Here is a 14194-nt window from a genome sequence, read left to right as displayed (position 1 = left end):
AAACTGTAACAGCACTAAAACTGACCAGAGGCTGTGCCGAGTCATCTCAGGGAAGAATCACATCGTTACCAAGGAGATTTCCAAGACGGCCGCTGTCTGAGGTAAAAATTACCTCATAGAACACAGCAGCACTGACTGCTTTGTCTGTTACCTCAGAAAAGAATCACAGCGTTACCAAGGAGATTTCCAAGACGGCCGCTGTCTGAGGTAAAAATTACCTCATAGAACACAGCAGCACTGACTGCTTTGTCTGTTACCTCAGAAAAGAATCACAGCGTTACCAAGGAGATTTCCAAGACGGCCGCTGTCTGAGGTAAAAATTACCTCATAGAACACAGCAGCACACAGCAGCACCCCCCAGAGTAACAACACAGTCCCCCTAACAACACACGGGCCCCGGTGGTAACAAAGAAAACCCAGGAGGCCCCCCTTCACAGCCACTACCCAGTCAGGGGAAGGAGGGAGAGGAAGGGGAGAGAGGAAAGCAGGGCAAACCCTCAGTCGACCTCCCCAGGGAAACCACCAGCCAGACCACTTACCTGAGTAAGGGGCCACTACTTACCTGTCCTGCGACTACCCGGCTGGAGGTATCCCAGACAGAACCAACGTCCGTAAACGGCATGGCTGTCGGCCAGACACACTGTGACAAAGCCATAGAGACCGGTCATATGTGTGCCCTAGAACCAAAGTTCCCCGGCCGCCCCTGGAGCAATGGGGCCTGTCGTGGACGTCCCAAAGCTGAGCTGAGGGCCGGCACACGCTCGAAGGCCGAACATGGGGGGACTACAAGAGTCGAGGACCCAGCCTGTCACCCAGTCGGCTGTTGATAGAAGAATCGCAGGATTCAAAAATGCAGGAACAAAATAATAAAAAAAAGCGAGAAAAATCGCCAGAAAAAAACTCCAGAGTCCAGGAACTCCAGAGATAGCCTTGACCTCCTGTCGTTAGGCAGAAAACAAATTGAGGCTGCTAAAGCAGGGTGTGGGTTATGCCTGGGGGAGCCACGCCCCCTGGGAGGAGCAGCATGAAGGAAAGTTTTTAACACCTTAAGTGCTGTAGAATTCTGCCTAAATCTCCTGGTAGGAAGAAGCATAACCCTAAGGTCAATGAAGGCTGTGTCCGTCTATGAACGAAAGAGAAAAGAGGATTTCGATTTTGTGGGAATTTCAGACACCTGGTTGGTTCAACAGCTCTCATGATTGGCTGGCAACGATTCAAGGGCATATCCTTTATCGCAAGGATAGAGGGTAAAAAAAGAATAATGTACAAGTGAACGTGAGAGATGACGTCATTAAGGGAGCTAGGGAGGAGGTGGAACCCTTATGGGTAGAGCGCCAAAAGGGACGTAGCCAAGGGGAAAAATAATACTGGGAGTATGCTACAGGCCCCCCTAACCTGGGCGAGACGGACCTCCTATCACAATTTGGATTAGCACCAAGGATGGGAAGTGTCATCATAATGGGGGATTTTAATGATCCAGACATAGACGGAGCCGAGGTGACCACCCATTCATCGAAGGCTCGCCAGTTCCTAAATGTCTTGCAGGACAATTTCATGGTTCAGATGGCAGACGCACCAACTAGAAATAAAGCGTTACTGGATCTACTGATTACCAACAATACAGGCCAGTGCCGATCCTCGGGTCACAGCCACCTGGTTGCAGAAATATTTCTGCCCATTTTACGAACACCAGTACCTCTGGATACGGACAAGGAGAGGAGGGAGGAGAGCACTCTGGCGCTTCAGTGCCTCCACCTCTGTGGCGCCTGGGTGCACTGCACCCCCATACACCTGCCTAGGATCAGCCCTGATACAGGCCTGATCACGGATGTGGAAATTCGGGGCAATTTGAGAAACAGAGATCACCGGTCAATTGGCTTCAGTATAAAAAAATCACACAAAGAGGAAACATGGAAGGAAATACAAAGACACTGAATTTGAAAAAGAGCCGACTTCCCTAAACTACGATCCTTGCTAGAAGATATAAATTGGGAATAAAATCTTAGGAACAAAGAACACGGGAATATAGCCAATGCATCCCATTGGGTAATACATTTAAAAGAGCGAACAAAAGTCCTGGATGGCTTAACTCCAATGTAAAAATGCATATTGATTGATTTAATAGATTTATAATGCGCCAAATACTGACCCGTCAGGGCAGTGTCTAAGCGCAGAAGACATAACTATAAATGCATATAAAAGCAAAAGGAGAAGGCCTTCAAAAAAAATACAAGCTTGAGGAATCATCATCAGCATTCCAACTTTACAAAGAATGCAACAAGAAATGTAAGGGTGCAATTAGAGCCGCCAAGATAGAACTTGAAAGACACATAGCGGAGGAGAGTAGAGGTCGACCGATATATCGGCAGGCCGATATTTGGCAGTTTTGGAGAAATCGCATCGGCCGATTTTCATCCAAATTAGGCCGATATTTTACATGGCCGCTAGCGGTGCCACGGATTTGGAGCTAGGCCGAAGCCGCGGGCCTTTCTTGATGCCGTGACCGCGGTGGCAATCCGCGGATTGCCGCCGCGGTCACAGCATCAGGACAGACCGCGGCTTCGGCCTAGCTCCTGAGCCGCGGCAGTCTTGGTACACCCAGAGCGGCGGCCCTCCTCTCTGTTTACGCCCACAGAGGAGGGGCCAGCGCTCGTGGGACACACCGCTCTCTGGTGTCTGTAGCGGGGGGGGGGTCTATACTGGAGGGAGAGGGGGTCTGTACTGAGTGGCAATACCAGAGCCACCATCCAGTGCCAATTAGTGCCACCTTCCATCCAGTGCCATCTGCCAATGCCACCTTCCAGTGCCAATTAGTGCCACCTTCCATCCAGTGCCACCTGACAGTGTGATCCAGTGCCACCTACCAGTGCCAACTAAAGCCATCAGTGCCACCTGCCAATGCCAACCAGTGCTGACTAGTGCCACCTGCCAGTCAGTGCCACTTGCCAGTGTCACCCGTTAGTGCCATGTGCCATCTGCCAATCAGTGCCACCTGCCAGTGCCAATAAGTTCCACCTGCCAATCAGTGCCATCTGCTAGTACCATCTTTCAGTGCCATCCAGTGCAACCTGCCAGTGCCAATAAGTGCCTTCTGCTAGTGCCATCCAGTGCCACCAAAACAAACCAAAAAATAAATAAAAAATCGGCCGCAAAAATTGGCATCATATATCGGCCATTGGCCGCCCAGATTTCTAAATATCGGCATCGGCCAGAGAAAAACCCATATCGGTCGACCTCTAGAGGAGAGCAAAAAAAATAAAAAATAAAAAGGGGAAGGGGATCTGGTTACAAAGGATGGGGGGATTGAAGGTATTGAATTTATTCTTCTCCTCAGTCTTCACAAGGGAATCGGAGGGCTTCAGTAACCAAAACTGCAGTGATTATCCTCATGACACGTCACAGGAAGCACCGCCATGGCTAACAGAGGACAGAATTAGAATTAGACTTGGGAAACTGAACATTAATAAATCCCGGGGACCAGATGGCTGCACCCGAGGGTACTTGGGGAACTCCCTCAAGAAATTGCCAGACCATTGTTCCTAATATTTACTGACAGTCTACTGACAGGAATGGTACCAGCTGATAGGAGAAAAGCCAATGTACCACCGATCTTTAAAAAAGGGCCCAAAATACATCCCTGGGAATTACAGAGCAGTCAGCCTAACATCAATAGTATGTCAGTATAATAGTTTTTAGGAACTCAACATATACAGATGTCCTTGTTATGTACCACTGTATTTACAATGTTGCGTTTGTAATTGTGTTGATGTATTTTATTAAATATATATATATATTTTTGTAACTGGAGATTCAAATTTTTATCGTCACGATTGTGTCCTATTGTAGACTTCGAATGTCTTCGTTATTTACGGATGTTGGCAAATGTGAGCTCTCCCCCCTCCCTTTCCCATTTTTTGAGTCCTAATGTACATAATTAATAAAATTATTTTAATATATACTTCTATACTTGTTGAAATTTTTCGCTGCCTAAAAACCCCATTATAAATCGGGGTGCGCAGTGCTCTTCACTCCTCACATATGTGTCGTTTCTATTTCACATCAATAGTATGTAAGCTCTTGGAGGGGATGATAAGGGACTATATACAAGATTTTAGTAATGAGAACGGTATCATTAGCAGTAATCAGCATGGATTCATGAAGAATCGTTCTTCCCAAACCAATCTATTAACCTTCTATGAGGAGGTGAGCTGCCATCTAGATAAAGGAAGGCCCGTAGACGTGGTGTATCTGGATAAAGGAAGGTCCGTAGACGTGGTGTATCTAGATAAAGGAAGGCCCGTAGACGTGGTGTATCTGGATAAAGGAAGGCCTGTAGACGTGGTGTATCTGAATAAAGGAAGGTCCATAGACGTGGTGTATCTGGATAAAGGAAGGCCTGTAGACGTGGTGTATCTGGATAAAGGAAGGCCCGTAGACGTGGTGTATCTGGATAAAGGAAGGCCCGTAGACGTGGTGACGCTAGATAAAGGAAGGCCCGTAGACGTGGTGTATCTAGATAAAGGAAGGCCCGTAGACGTGGTGTATCTGGATAAAGGAAGGCCCGTAGACGTGGTGACTCTAGATAAAGGAAGGCCCGTAGACGTGGTGACTCTAGATAAAGGAAGGCCCGTAGACGTGGTGTATCTAGATAAAGGAAGGCCCGTAGACGTGGTGTATCTAGATAAAGGAAGGACCGTAGACGTGGTGTATCTAGATAAAGGAAGGACCGTAGACGTGGTGTATCTAAAGGAAGGCCCGTAGACATGGTGTATTTAGATAAAGGAAGGCCCGTAGACGTGGTGTATCTAGATAAAGGAAGGCCCGTAGACGTGGTGTATCTAGATAAAGGAAGGCCCGTAGACGTGGTGTATCTGGATAAAGGAAGGCCCGTAGACGTGGTGTATCTAGATAAAGGAAGGCCCGTAGACGTGGTGTATCTAGATAAAGGAAGGCAGTAGACGTGGTGTATCTGGATAAAGCAAGGCCCCGTAGACTTGGTGTATCTGGATAAAGGAAGGCCTGTAGACGTGGTGTATCTGAATAAAGGAAGGCCCGTAGACGTGGTGTAGCTGGATAAAGGAAGGCCCGTAGATGTGGTGACTCTAGATAAAGGAAGGCCCGTAGACGTGGTGTATCTAGATAAAGGAAGGCCCGTAGACGTGGTGTATCTGGATAAAGGAAGGCCCGTAGACGTGGTGACTCTAGATAAAGGAAGGCCCGTAGACGTGGTGACTCTAGATAAAGGAAGGCCCGTAGACGTGGTGTATCTAGATAAAGGAAGGCCCGTAGACGTGGTGTATCTAGATAAAGGAAGGCCCGTAGACGTGGTGTATCTAGATAAAGGAAGGTCCGTAGACGTGGTGTATCTAGATAAAGGAAGGCCCGTAGACGTGGTGTATCTGGATAAAGGAAGGCCCGTAGATGTGGTGTATCTAGATAAAGGAAGGCCCGTAGACGTGGTGTATCTAGATAAAGGAAGGACCGTAGACGTGGTGTATCTAGATAAAGGAAGGCCCGTAGACGTGGTGTAGCTAGATAAAGGAAGGCCTGTAGACGTGGTGTATCTAGATAAAGGAAGGCCTGTAGACGTGGTGTATCTGGATAAAGGAAGGCCCGTAGACGTGGTGTATCTAGATAAAGGAAGGCCCGTAGACGTGGTGTATCTAGATAAAGGAAGGCTCGTAGACGTGGTGTATCTAGATAAAGGAAGGCTCGTAGACGTGGTGTATCTAGATAAAGGAAGGCTCGTAGACGTGGTGTATCTAGATAAAGGAAGGCCCGTAGACGTGGTGTATCTGGATAAAGGAAGGCCCGTAGACGTGGTGTATCTGGATAAAGGAAGGCCTGTATACGTGGTGTATCTGGATAAAGGAAGGCCCGTAGACGTGGTGTATCTAGATAAAGGAAGGCCCGTAGATGTGGTGTATCGAGATAAAGGAAGGCCCGTAGACGTGGTGTACCTAGATAAAGGAAGGTCCGTAGACGTGGGGTATCTAGATAAAGGTAGGTCCGTAGACGTGGTGTATCTAGATAAAGGAAGGTCCGTAGACGTGGGGTATCTAGATAAAGGTAGGTCCGTAGACGTGGGGTATCTAGATAAAGGTAGGTCCGTAGACGTGGTGTATCTAGATAAAGGAAGGTCTGTAGATGTGGTGTATCTGGATAAAGGAAGGTCCGTAGACATTTTGGCATGGGGTTCACCTTGAAAACCTGAAGGGCCTGGTATGCATTGTGGAAGGGACCCTAAGCCACTTTTTTTTCTTCACATTCAGCTGTCAGCGGGGAACTCTGCTGACAGCTGATGACTCGGTTGTTAAAGCGGAGTTCCACAAAACTTTACTACTTGAGTCTTAAACCCAAGAAAACCCCAAGGATTGTGTATATGGGATTGCATATTTTTTTTGGTTGAACTACATGGACTTTTTTCCACCCGACGATGTAACAATGTAACCTTTTAGCGTTGCACATAATATAATAACCGGATAACGATTGGAGAAAAACCACAGAGCACCGGAGTGAGTTGACAGAGTGCTTTATTGCGACTCTTAAAAAAAAAAAGGCAGGACTAGGCCACGGTTGTTATCACATGACAGCCCCAGCCAATCCAAGTGCACTTTTCTTGCAATATCATTTGGGAAGTTGTGATTGGCCACGTCTTGTCACACACGCAGCAACGTGGCCGGCCGGGGGAGGGGGGGGCCCTGCATCACACTGGCCTCATCTATACACAATCAGGACCCCCTCCCCTCACCCATCCTCCCCACTCCTAAATAAACAAAAATCGAATAAAACAACAGGCCGCAGAGACCACGCCGTCGCACATCCAGTGATTGGGTGTTCTTGGATTTCCTCTTTGCATTAGCTGCCCTGTGAGACGAGACAGAGGAGAGGCGTGACGTCAGAATCGTGTTTTTATTTTATTTTTTCTGATTTCTGTGGTGCGATTAGAAGGAAGCCGATCATCGAAAAACGTCTTTCTTGGGTGAAAAGTCTTCAAAAAAACCTAAAAAGTTCAAGTAAGAGAGTCCGGGATACAGAACCCGGACGGTAGAAAAGTCTATAAAACGTTGGTGGAGAATCTGCCCCCGCCAATCGGCAGCAGACAAGAAGTTTGTTTTTAAAAAAAGGAAAAAAAGTTAGTATCAGCATATCGTGTCCCTCCTGGCAGTGATGACTCCTTGAACCTCAAGTTCTTAATGCTGAACCCCCCCCAAAAAAAAACAACAGGATTGAAGGACATTCCCAGCATTGCCAGAAGAGCGAGGAGCGTTGTACAATCTGAGGAGAGAAGAGAAGAGGGCGGGGTTACAAAGACTAATCATCCATTTCTCTCATTGGTTCAGTCTCTTTCCTCAACTGGGGCGCCCTCTGAGCTTTCCAGGGGTGTCGCGGTAAAATGCTAAAAACTGGAGCAACAAAAAAACCAATGACTTGCCCTGCTACCCCCCCACCACTACATACCGCTTCCCTTGCCGCCCCCACATACCACTCCCTGGCCGCCCCGCCTCTACATACAGCTTCCCTGACCGCCCCTACATCCTGATCCCTGACCGCCCCGCCGCTACATACGGCTTCCCCGACCGCCCCGCCGCTACATACGGCTTCCCCGACGGCCCCGCCGCTACATACGGCTTCCCCGACCGCCCCGCCGCTACATACGGCTTCCCCGACGGCCCCGCCGCTACATACGGCTTCCCCGACGGCCCCGCCGCTACATACGGCTTCCCCGACCGCCCCGCCGCTACATACGGCTTCCCCGACCGCCCCGCCGCTACATACGGCTTCCCCGACCGCCCCGCCGCTACATACGGCTTCCCCGACCGCCCCGCCGCTACATACGGCTTCCCCGACCGCCCCGCCGCTACATACGGCTTCCCCGACCGCCCCGCCGCTACATACGGCTTCCCCGACCGCCCCGCCACTACATCCTGATCCCTGACCGCCCCGCCTCTACATACGGCTTCCCTGACCGCCCCCGCCACTACATCCTGATCCCTGACTGCCCCGCCTCTACATACGGCTTTCCTGACCGCCCCCGCCACTACATCCTGATCCCTGACTGCCCCGCCTCTACATACGGCTTCCCTGACCGCCCCCGCCACTACATACCGCTCACTGACCGCCCCACCTCTACATACGGCTTCCCTGACCGCCCCGCCACTACATCCTGATCCCTGACCGCCCCGCCGCTACATACGGCTTCCCTGACCGCCCCTACATACCGCTCACTGACCGCCCTGCCTCTACATACGGCTTCCCTGACCGCCCCGCCACTACATCCTGATCCCAGACCGCCCCGCCGCTACATACAGCTTCCCTGACCGCCCCCGCCACTACATACCGCTCACTGACCGCCCCGTCTCTACATACGGCTTCCCCGCCACTACATCCTGATCCCTGACTGCCCCGCCTCTACATACGGCTTCCCTGACCGCCCCCGCCACTACATACAGCTTCCCTGACCGCCCATACATCCTGATCCCTGGCCGCCCCGCCACTACATACGGCTTCCCTGACCGCCCCCGCCACTACATACCGGCTCACTGGCTGCCCCGCCACTACATACGGCTTCCCCGGCCGCCCCGCCACTACATACCGGCTCACTGGCCACCCCGCCACTACATACGGCTTCCCCGGCCGCCCCGCCACTACATACCGCTCACTGACCGCTACTACATTCCCTGATTCCCTGGCCACTACATACGGCTTCCCTAGCTGCCCGCCACTACATGGGGCTACTCATCTATAGCAGAGATGCTTTACATATTCTTTTAACCGATTCGCTACAACAGTTTGGCTGAACATGAAATAGACCAATAAGGAGCTCACCATTGAACACTGTCAGTGGGACTTCTGCAGCTTGTCCTTCTTTTGCACCAGGACTAACCGTACATAAGGCAGTGCAAAGAGCAGCGATAAGAAGAATAAATGGCCCATAAAATAGACCGATAAGTACACCTGCAGGGGAGAAGAGGGAGAAAATGGTTAGTCATTCACCATTGTGCATTGCAGTCTTAAAGGACAGGTTCACTTTGGAAAAACATTGTTTTATCTTCACCCGACCTAGAGACCCATCTGCTTACGTACCGAACCCCAGCATGACAGCAGAACCCCTCCGTGACACATGCCTGCAGTCTCTGACCATCCCCCGTATCATGTCTGCAGTCTCTGACCATCCCCCGTATCATGTCTGCATTCTCTGACCATCCCCCCGTATCATGACTGCAGTCTCTGACCCATCTCCCGTACCATGTCTGCAGTCTGACCATCCCCCGTATCATGTCTGCAGTCTCTGACCATCCCCCGTATCATGTCTGCAGTCTCTGACCATCCCCCGTATCATGCCTGCAGTCTCTGATCATCCCCCGTATCATGTCTGCAGTCTCTGACCATCTCCTGTACTATGTCTGCAGTCTCTGACCATCTCCTGTACCATGTCTGCAGTCTCTGACCATCTCCTGTACCATGTCTGCAGTCTCTGACCATCTCCTGTACCATGTCTGCAGTCTCTGACCATCTCCTGTACCATGTCTGCAGTCTCTGATCATCTCCTGTATTATGTCTGCAGTCTCTGACCATCTCCTGTATCATATCTGCAGTCTCTGATCATCTCCTGTATTATGTCTGCAGTCTCTGATCATCTCCTGTACTATGTCTGCAGTCTCTGACCATCTCCTGTATCATATCTGCAGTCTCTGACCATCTCCTGTACCATGTCTGCAGTCTCTGATCATCTCCTGTACCATGTCTGCAGTCTCTGACCATCTCCTGTATCATATCTGCAGTCTCTGATCATCTCCTGTATTATGTCTGCAGTCTCTGACCATCTCCTGTATTATGTCTGCAGTCTCTGATCATCTCCTGTATTATGTCTGCAGTCTCTGATCATCTCCTGAGATGAGATGATCAGAGACTGCAGACATGATACAGGAGATGATCAGAGACTGCAGACATGATACAAGAGATGGTCAGAGACTGCAGACATGATACAGGAGATGGTCAGAGACTGCATTTTCTTGACATCTCTTGCACTAAAGGTGCCAATAATAGCCAAAAGAAAAAATATTCATATTAATTTAAAATTAAATGATATTAAAAAGTTGAATACAATTATATAAAACTGTAATTTTCAAGAAAAACAAATAATAAATAACTGAACACCCTAACACAAAAGTATAATAGTAATAAGATATATTAATAATTTTATATATTTTTTTAATGTTAGGGGCTTATCACTTATTTATTATTGCATATTACATTTATTTATTAACTTATTTATTTACAATGACTTTTAGTTATTTTTGTATTTATGTTTTCATATATTACTATTGGAAAAAAAAAATATTCCAATTTGAGCAGAAAATCATTCAAAAAAAAAAAAAAAAAAGAAGAAAAAACACACACACAAGCAAAACGCATAAAAAAAAATTGCAACAAAAACTTGCAAATGGCGAGTCTCCATTATTGGAATAAAAATGCACCAAAAAAATGCTTAAAATCTGGCAATTATAGCTACAAAAAAAAAAAAAAAAACTCTGGCACTTTTTGGCGTTTCAGGCGCTTGGCGTCGGGTGACTTGGAGTAAAGCGTCTCCATAGAGAATCATTCATTTTTTTTTCTCCCTCCTCCAGTGGTTTGGAGCTCTGAGCTTCCAGCTACAGAACGCCGAGGTGAACGGGGCCCTCAGGGTCACTCCTTGGGGGGGCCGCCTGCTGGCACAAGGACTGGCCTTTCTACTCAGGATGTGGCTGCTTTCTTTAATAAAAAAATATAATTAAAATAATACGAAACAAAGACTTGGTACACAATGGTGTTTTGTTGGACTTGGAATACATTTTGGAGAGGTCGGAGGTTCCCGTCTATATCCATAGGATTAGTATACAGGAGCTGAAGGAGGAGGATGTAGCAGAGGGGATTATCCCGTGTGATGGAATGAGGATTTTCCTGTACATATTCCCACCAATCACACGCCGCCATGTCACCCAGCAAGCCGGATAAGACCCAAATCCATAAACTGAGGCCACTTATTATCTGGACTCCCCTAAAAAAACGTTCTTTTTTTATAATTTTATATACATCGCCATCTCCCCCCCCCCCCATCTCCATCCATCTCTCTCAAGACCTCTCCATAGACCACTCTCTCTCTCCCCCCAGACCACTCTCTCCCTAGACCTCTCTCTCTCTCAACCTCTCTCTCTCTCCCCCTAGACCTCTCTCTCCCCCTAGACCTCTCTCTCTCTCTCTCTCTCCCTAGACCTTTCTTTCTCCCCCCCCAGACCTCTCTCTCTCCCCCCTAGACCTCTCTCTCTCTCCCCCCTAGACCTCTCTCTCTCTCTCTCTCTCCCCCCCTAGACCTCTCTCTCTCCCCCCCCAGACCTCTCTCTCTCTCTCCCCCTCTCTCTCTCTCCCCCTAGACCTCTCCCTCTCTCTCCCCCCCTAGACCTCTCTCCCTCCCCCCTAGACCTCTCTCTCTCCTCCCCCCCTAGACCTCTCTCTCTCCTCCCCCCCTAGACCTCTCTCTCTCTCCCCCCCTAGACCTCTCTCTCTCTCCCCCCTAGACCTCTCTCTCTCTCTCGCTCCCCCCCCTAGACCTCTCTCTCTCCCCCCCTAGACCTCTCTCTCTCCCCCCCTAGACCTCTCTCTCTCTCCCCCCCCCTAGACCTCTCTCTCCCCCCCTAGACCTCTCTCTCTCTCCCCCCTAGACCTCTCTCTCTCCCCCCCCCCTAGACCTCTATCTCTCTCTCTCCCTAGACCTCTCTATCTCTCTCTCCCTAGACCTTTCTTTCTCCCCCCCCCTAGACCTCTCTCCCCCCCCTAGACCTCTCTCTCTCTCTCCCCCCCTAGACCTCTCTCGCTCCCCCCCTAGACCTCTCTCGCTCCCCCCCTAGACCTCTCTCGCTCCCCCCCTAGACCTCTCTCTCGCTCCCCCCCTAGACCTCTCTCTCTCTCGCTCCCCCCCTAGACCTCTCTCTCTCTCGCTCCCCCCCTAGACCTCTCTCTCTCTCTCCCCCCCTAGACCTCTCTCTCTCTCTCCCCCCCTAGACCTCTCTCTCTCTCTCCCCCCCTAGACCTCTCTCTCTCTCTCTCTCTCCCCCCCTAGACCTCTCTCTCTCCCCCCCTAGACCTCTCTCTCTCCCCCCCTAGACCTCTCTCTCTCCCCCCCCCCCCCTAGACCTCTCTCTCTCCCCCCCCTAGACCTCTCTCTCTCTCCCCCCCTAGACCTCTCTCTCTCTCTCTCCCCCCCCTAGACCTCTCTCTCTCCCCCCTAGACCTCTCTCTCTCTCCCCCCTAGACCTCTCTCCCCCTAGATGTCTCTCTCTCCCTAGATGTCTCTCTCTGTGTCTCTCTCTCATAATATAAATACAAATTATAATCTCAAAGACCACCTGAAGCGATATGCGTTTGTACACATCTATGCTAATTGGGAATCAAAAATCACAAAAAAAAAAAAAAGAAAAAAAGGGGACTCTGGAAGATGGGGAGGACCACTGATCAGGTCCAGCAATTCTCCAATATCCTATTAGGCCTCATGCACACGGGACGTTTTTACAGCGACGTTTTTCTTTTCTACAGTCAAACTCTCCATCACGTTATCCTCTGTGTCCTCTGTGTCCACCCACACACAGGCTGTTAGCAGCAGTTTTGAGGAGTAAAAAAAAAAAAAAAAAAAACCTAGCGGGTTCCGAGACGTTTTTCAGCTGTAAAGACGCTCCATCTCTAAACGCCGATAAACGCTCAAAAACGTCACTCACCAGCTTTTTTTTTTTTTTACGTTTTTGATCCATTGAAAAAAAAAAAAAAAAAAAAAAAAAAAACACGAAAATAAGTTTTCTTCAACAAAAAAAAAAAAAGTTAAAAAAGGCTATTGAAAAAACATTAAAAAAAAGTTGAAAAACTCTCTGCAAAGCAACTGGCGTTTTTATAACGTTACTTTAACGTCCCGTGTGCACGAGGCCCAATAGTGTAAGAAGTGCGACACATCTGTAAGGTGTATATACATAAACCAACCACAAGGTGGCAGTGCACATCTCTTCTGATACACGTCGGCTCTGCCGAGCCCCCCGGAGCTCCCCATTCTTCTATGTATATAGAAAATTCCTCAAAGCTGGACCACAGGGACATCCCTTCTCCCCCCCCCCACCACAGGGACATCCCTTCTCTCCCCCCCCACCACCACCACAGGGACATCCCTTCTCTCCCCGCCCCACCACAGGGACATCCCTTCTCTCCCCGCCCCACCACAGGGACATCCTCCCCCCCCATCCTGGTATAGGTTATGAAGGCCCTGGCATTGTACTGTAGTTTGCAGAACAGAAGCAGGCCCATCTTTCAGCCATCAGGAAGTCGGTACGTCCCATGCCAAGGTGTGCGCCCCGTGGTGGTCCTACGCATTCCCTACTTTACATCCGACTAATCTAGGACTCTAAATTTTATTTGACCCCCCCCCCCCCCCCCCCTCTCCAGCCTGGGGGACTTTCCTTTCCCCTCCTTCTTACTCATCCTGATTCTGGGCCTCTTGCCCCCCCTCCTCTTTTTGTGCCCACCCACCCCCCCCTTTTTATTAATATTTTTAATTTGTTATCATTTTTTTCTCCCCCATTCTGCGCTCAGCTCCGCTCCCCCTTGTCTACCTTGGTCCCTGGGTCTCAAGGCTCGGACATACACGCACTGACCCCCCCCCCTTTTTATTTATTTTTAATTTATTTATTTTTTATAATTTTTTTTCTCCCCCCATTCTGCGGACAGCTCTGCTCCTCCTTGTCTACCTTGGTCCCTGGGTCTCAAGCATACACGCACTGACCCCCCCCTCTTTTTGTTCCCACCCCCCCCCCCTTTTTATTTTTTATAAAAAAAATAAAATTCTCCCCCATTCTGCGCTCAGCTCCGCTCCCCCTTGTCTACCTTGGTCCCTGGGTCTCAAGGCTCGGACATAAACGCACTGACCCCCCCCCAGTATCAGCTTATAATCTATACACTTATAATACGTTCTATTAAATGTATTTTTACGTGAACCTTGACCTTCTGTTTCTTGTCCATATCCCTTGCGTGGGAATTTATTTAGGTCCCCCCCCCCTTTTCATATATATCAATAAAATCATTGTACCAGGAAGTTAGTACAGCGGAACCTCGATTTACGAACATTTTAAAAGACGAGCAACTTTAAAATAAAAAAATCCGACTCGGTTTGTGAGCG

General features: G+C 49.3%; 1 protein-coding gene across 1 annotated transcript in view; it reads right to left on the bottom strand.

Moving 5' to 3' along the window:
* Positions 1-6893: 6893 nt before the first annotated feature.
* LOC120922640 (lysophospholipid acyltransferase 5-like) overlaps positions 6894-14194 on the bottom strand; it is a gene marked incomplete at its 5' end in the record, with an annotated part of 49773 nt that continues 42472 nt past the window's right edge. The window contains 2 exons of the mRNA XM_040334729.1: positions 6894-7278; positions 8830-8958. Coding sequence (XP_040190663.1) covers positions 8842-8958 — 117 coding nt within the window. The remainder of the gene's footprint in view (positions 7279-8829; positions 8959-14194) is intronic.

The sequence above is a fragment of the Rana temporaria genome, unplaced genomic scaffold (assembly GCF_905171775.1).
Source record: "Rana temporaria unplaced genomic scaffold, aRanTem1.1, whole genome shotgun sequence".
Classification (NCBI taxonomy): Eukaryota; Metazoa; Chordata; class Amphibia; order Anura; family Ranidae; genus Rana; species Rana temporaria.
Note: the sequence above shows the minus strand (reverse complement) of the source record. Positions and strands in the feature narration are given on the sequence as shown.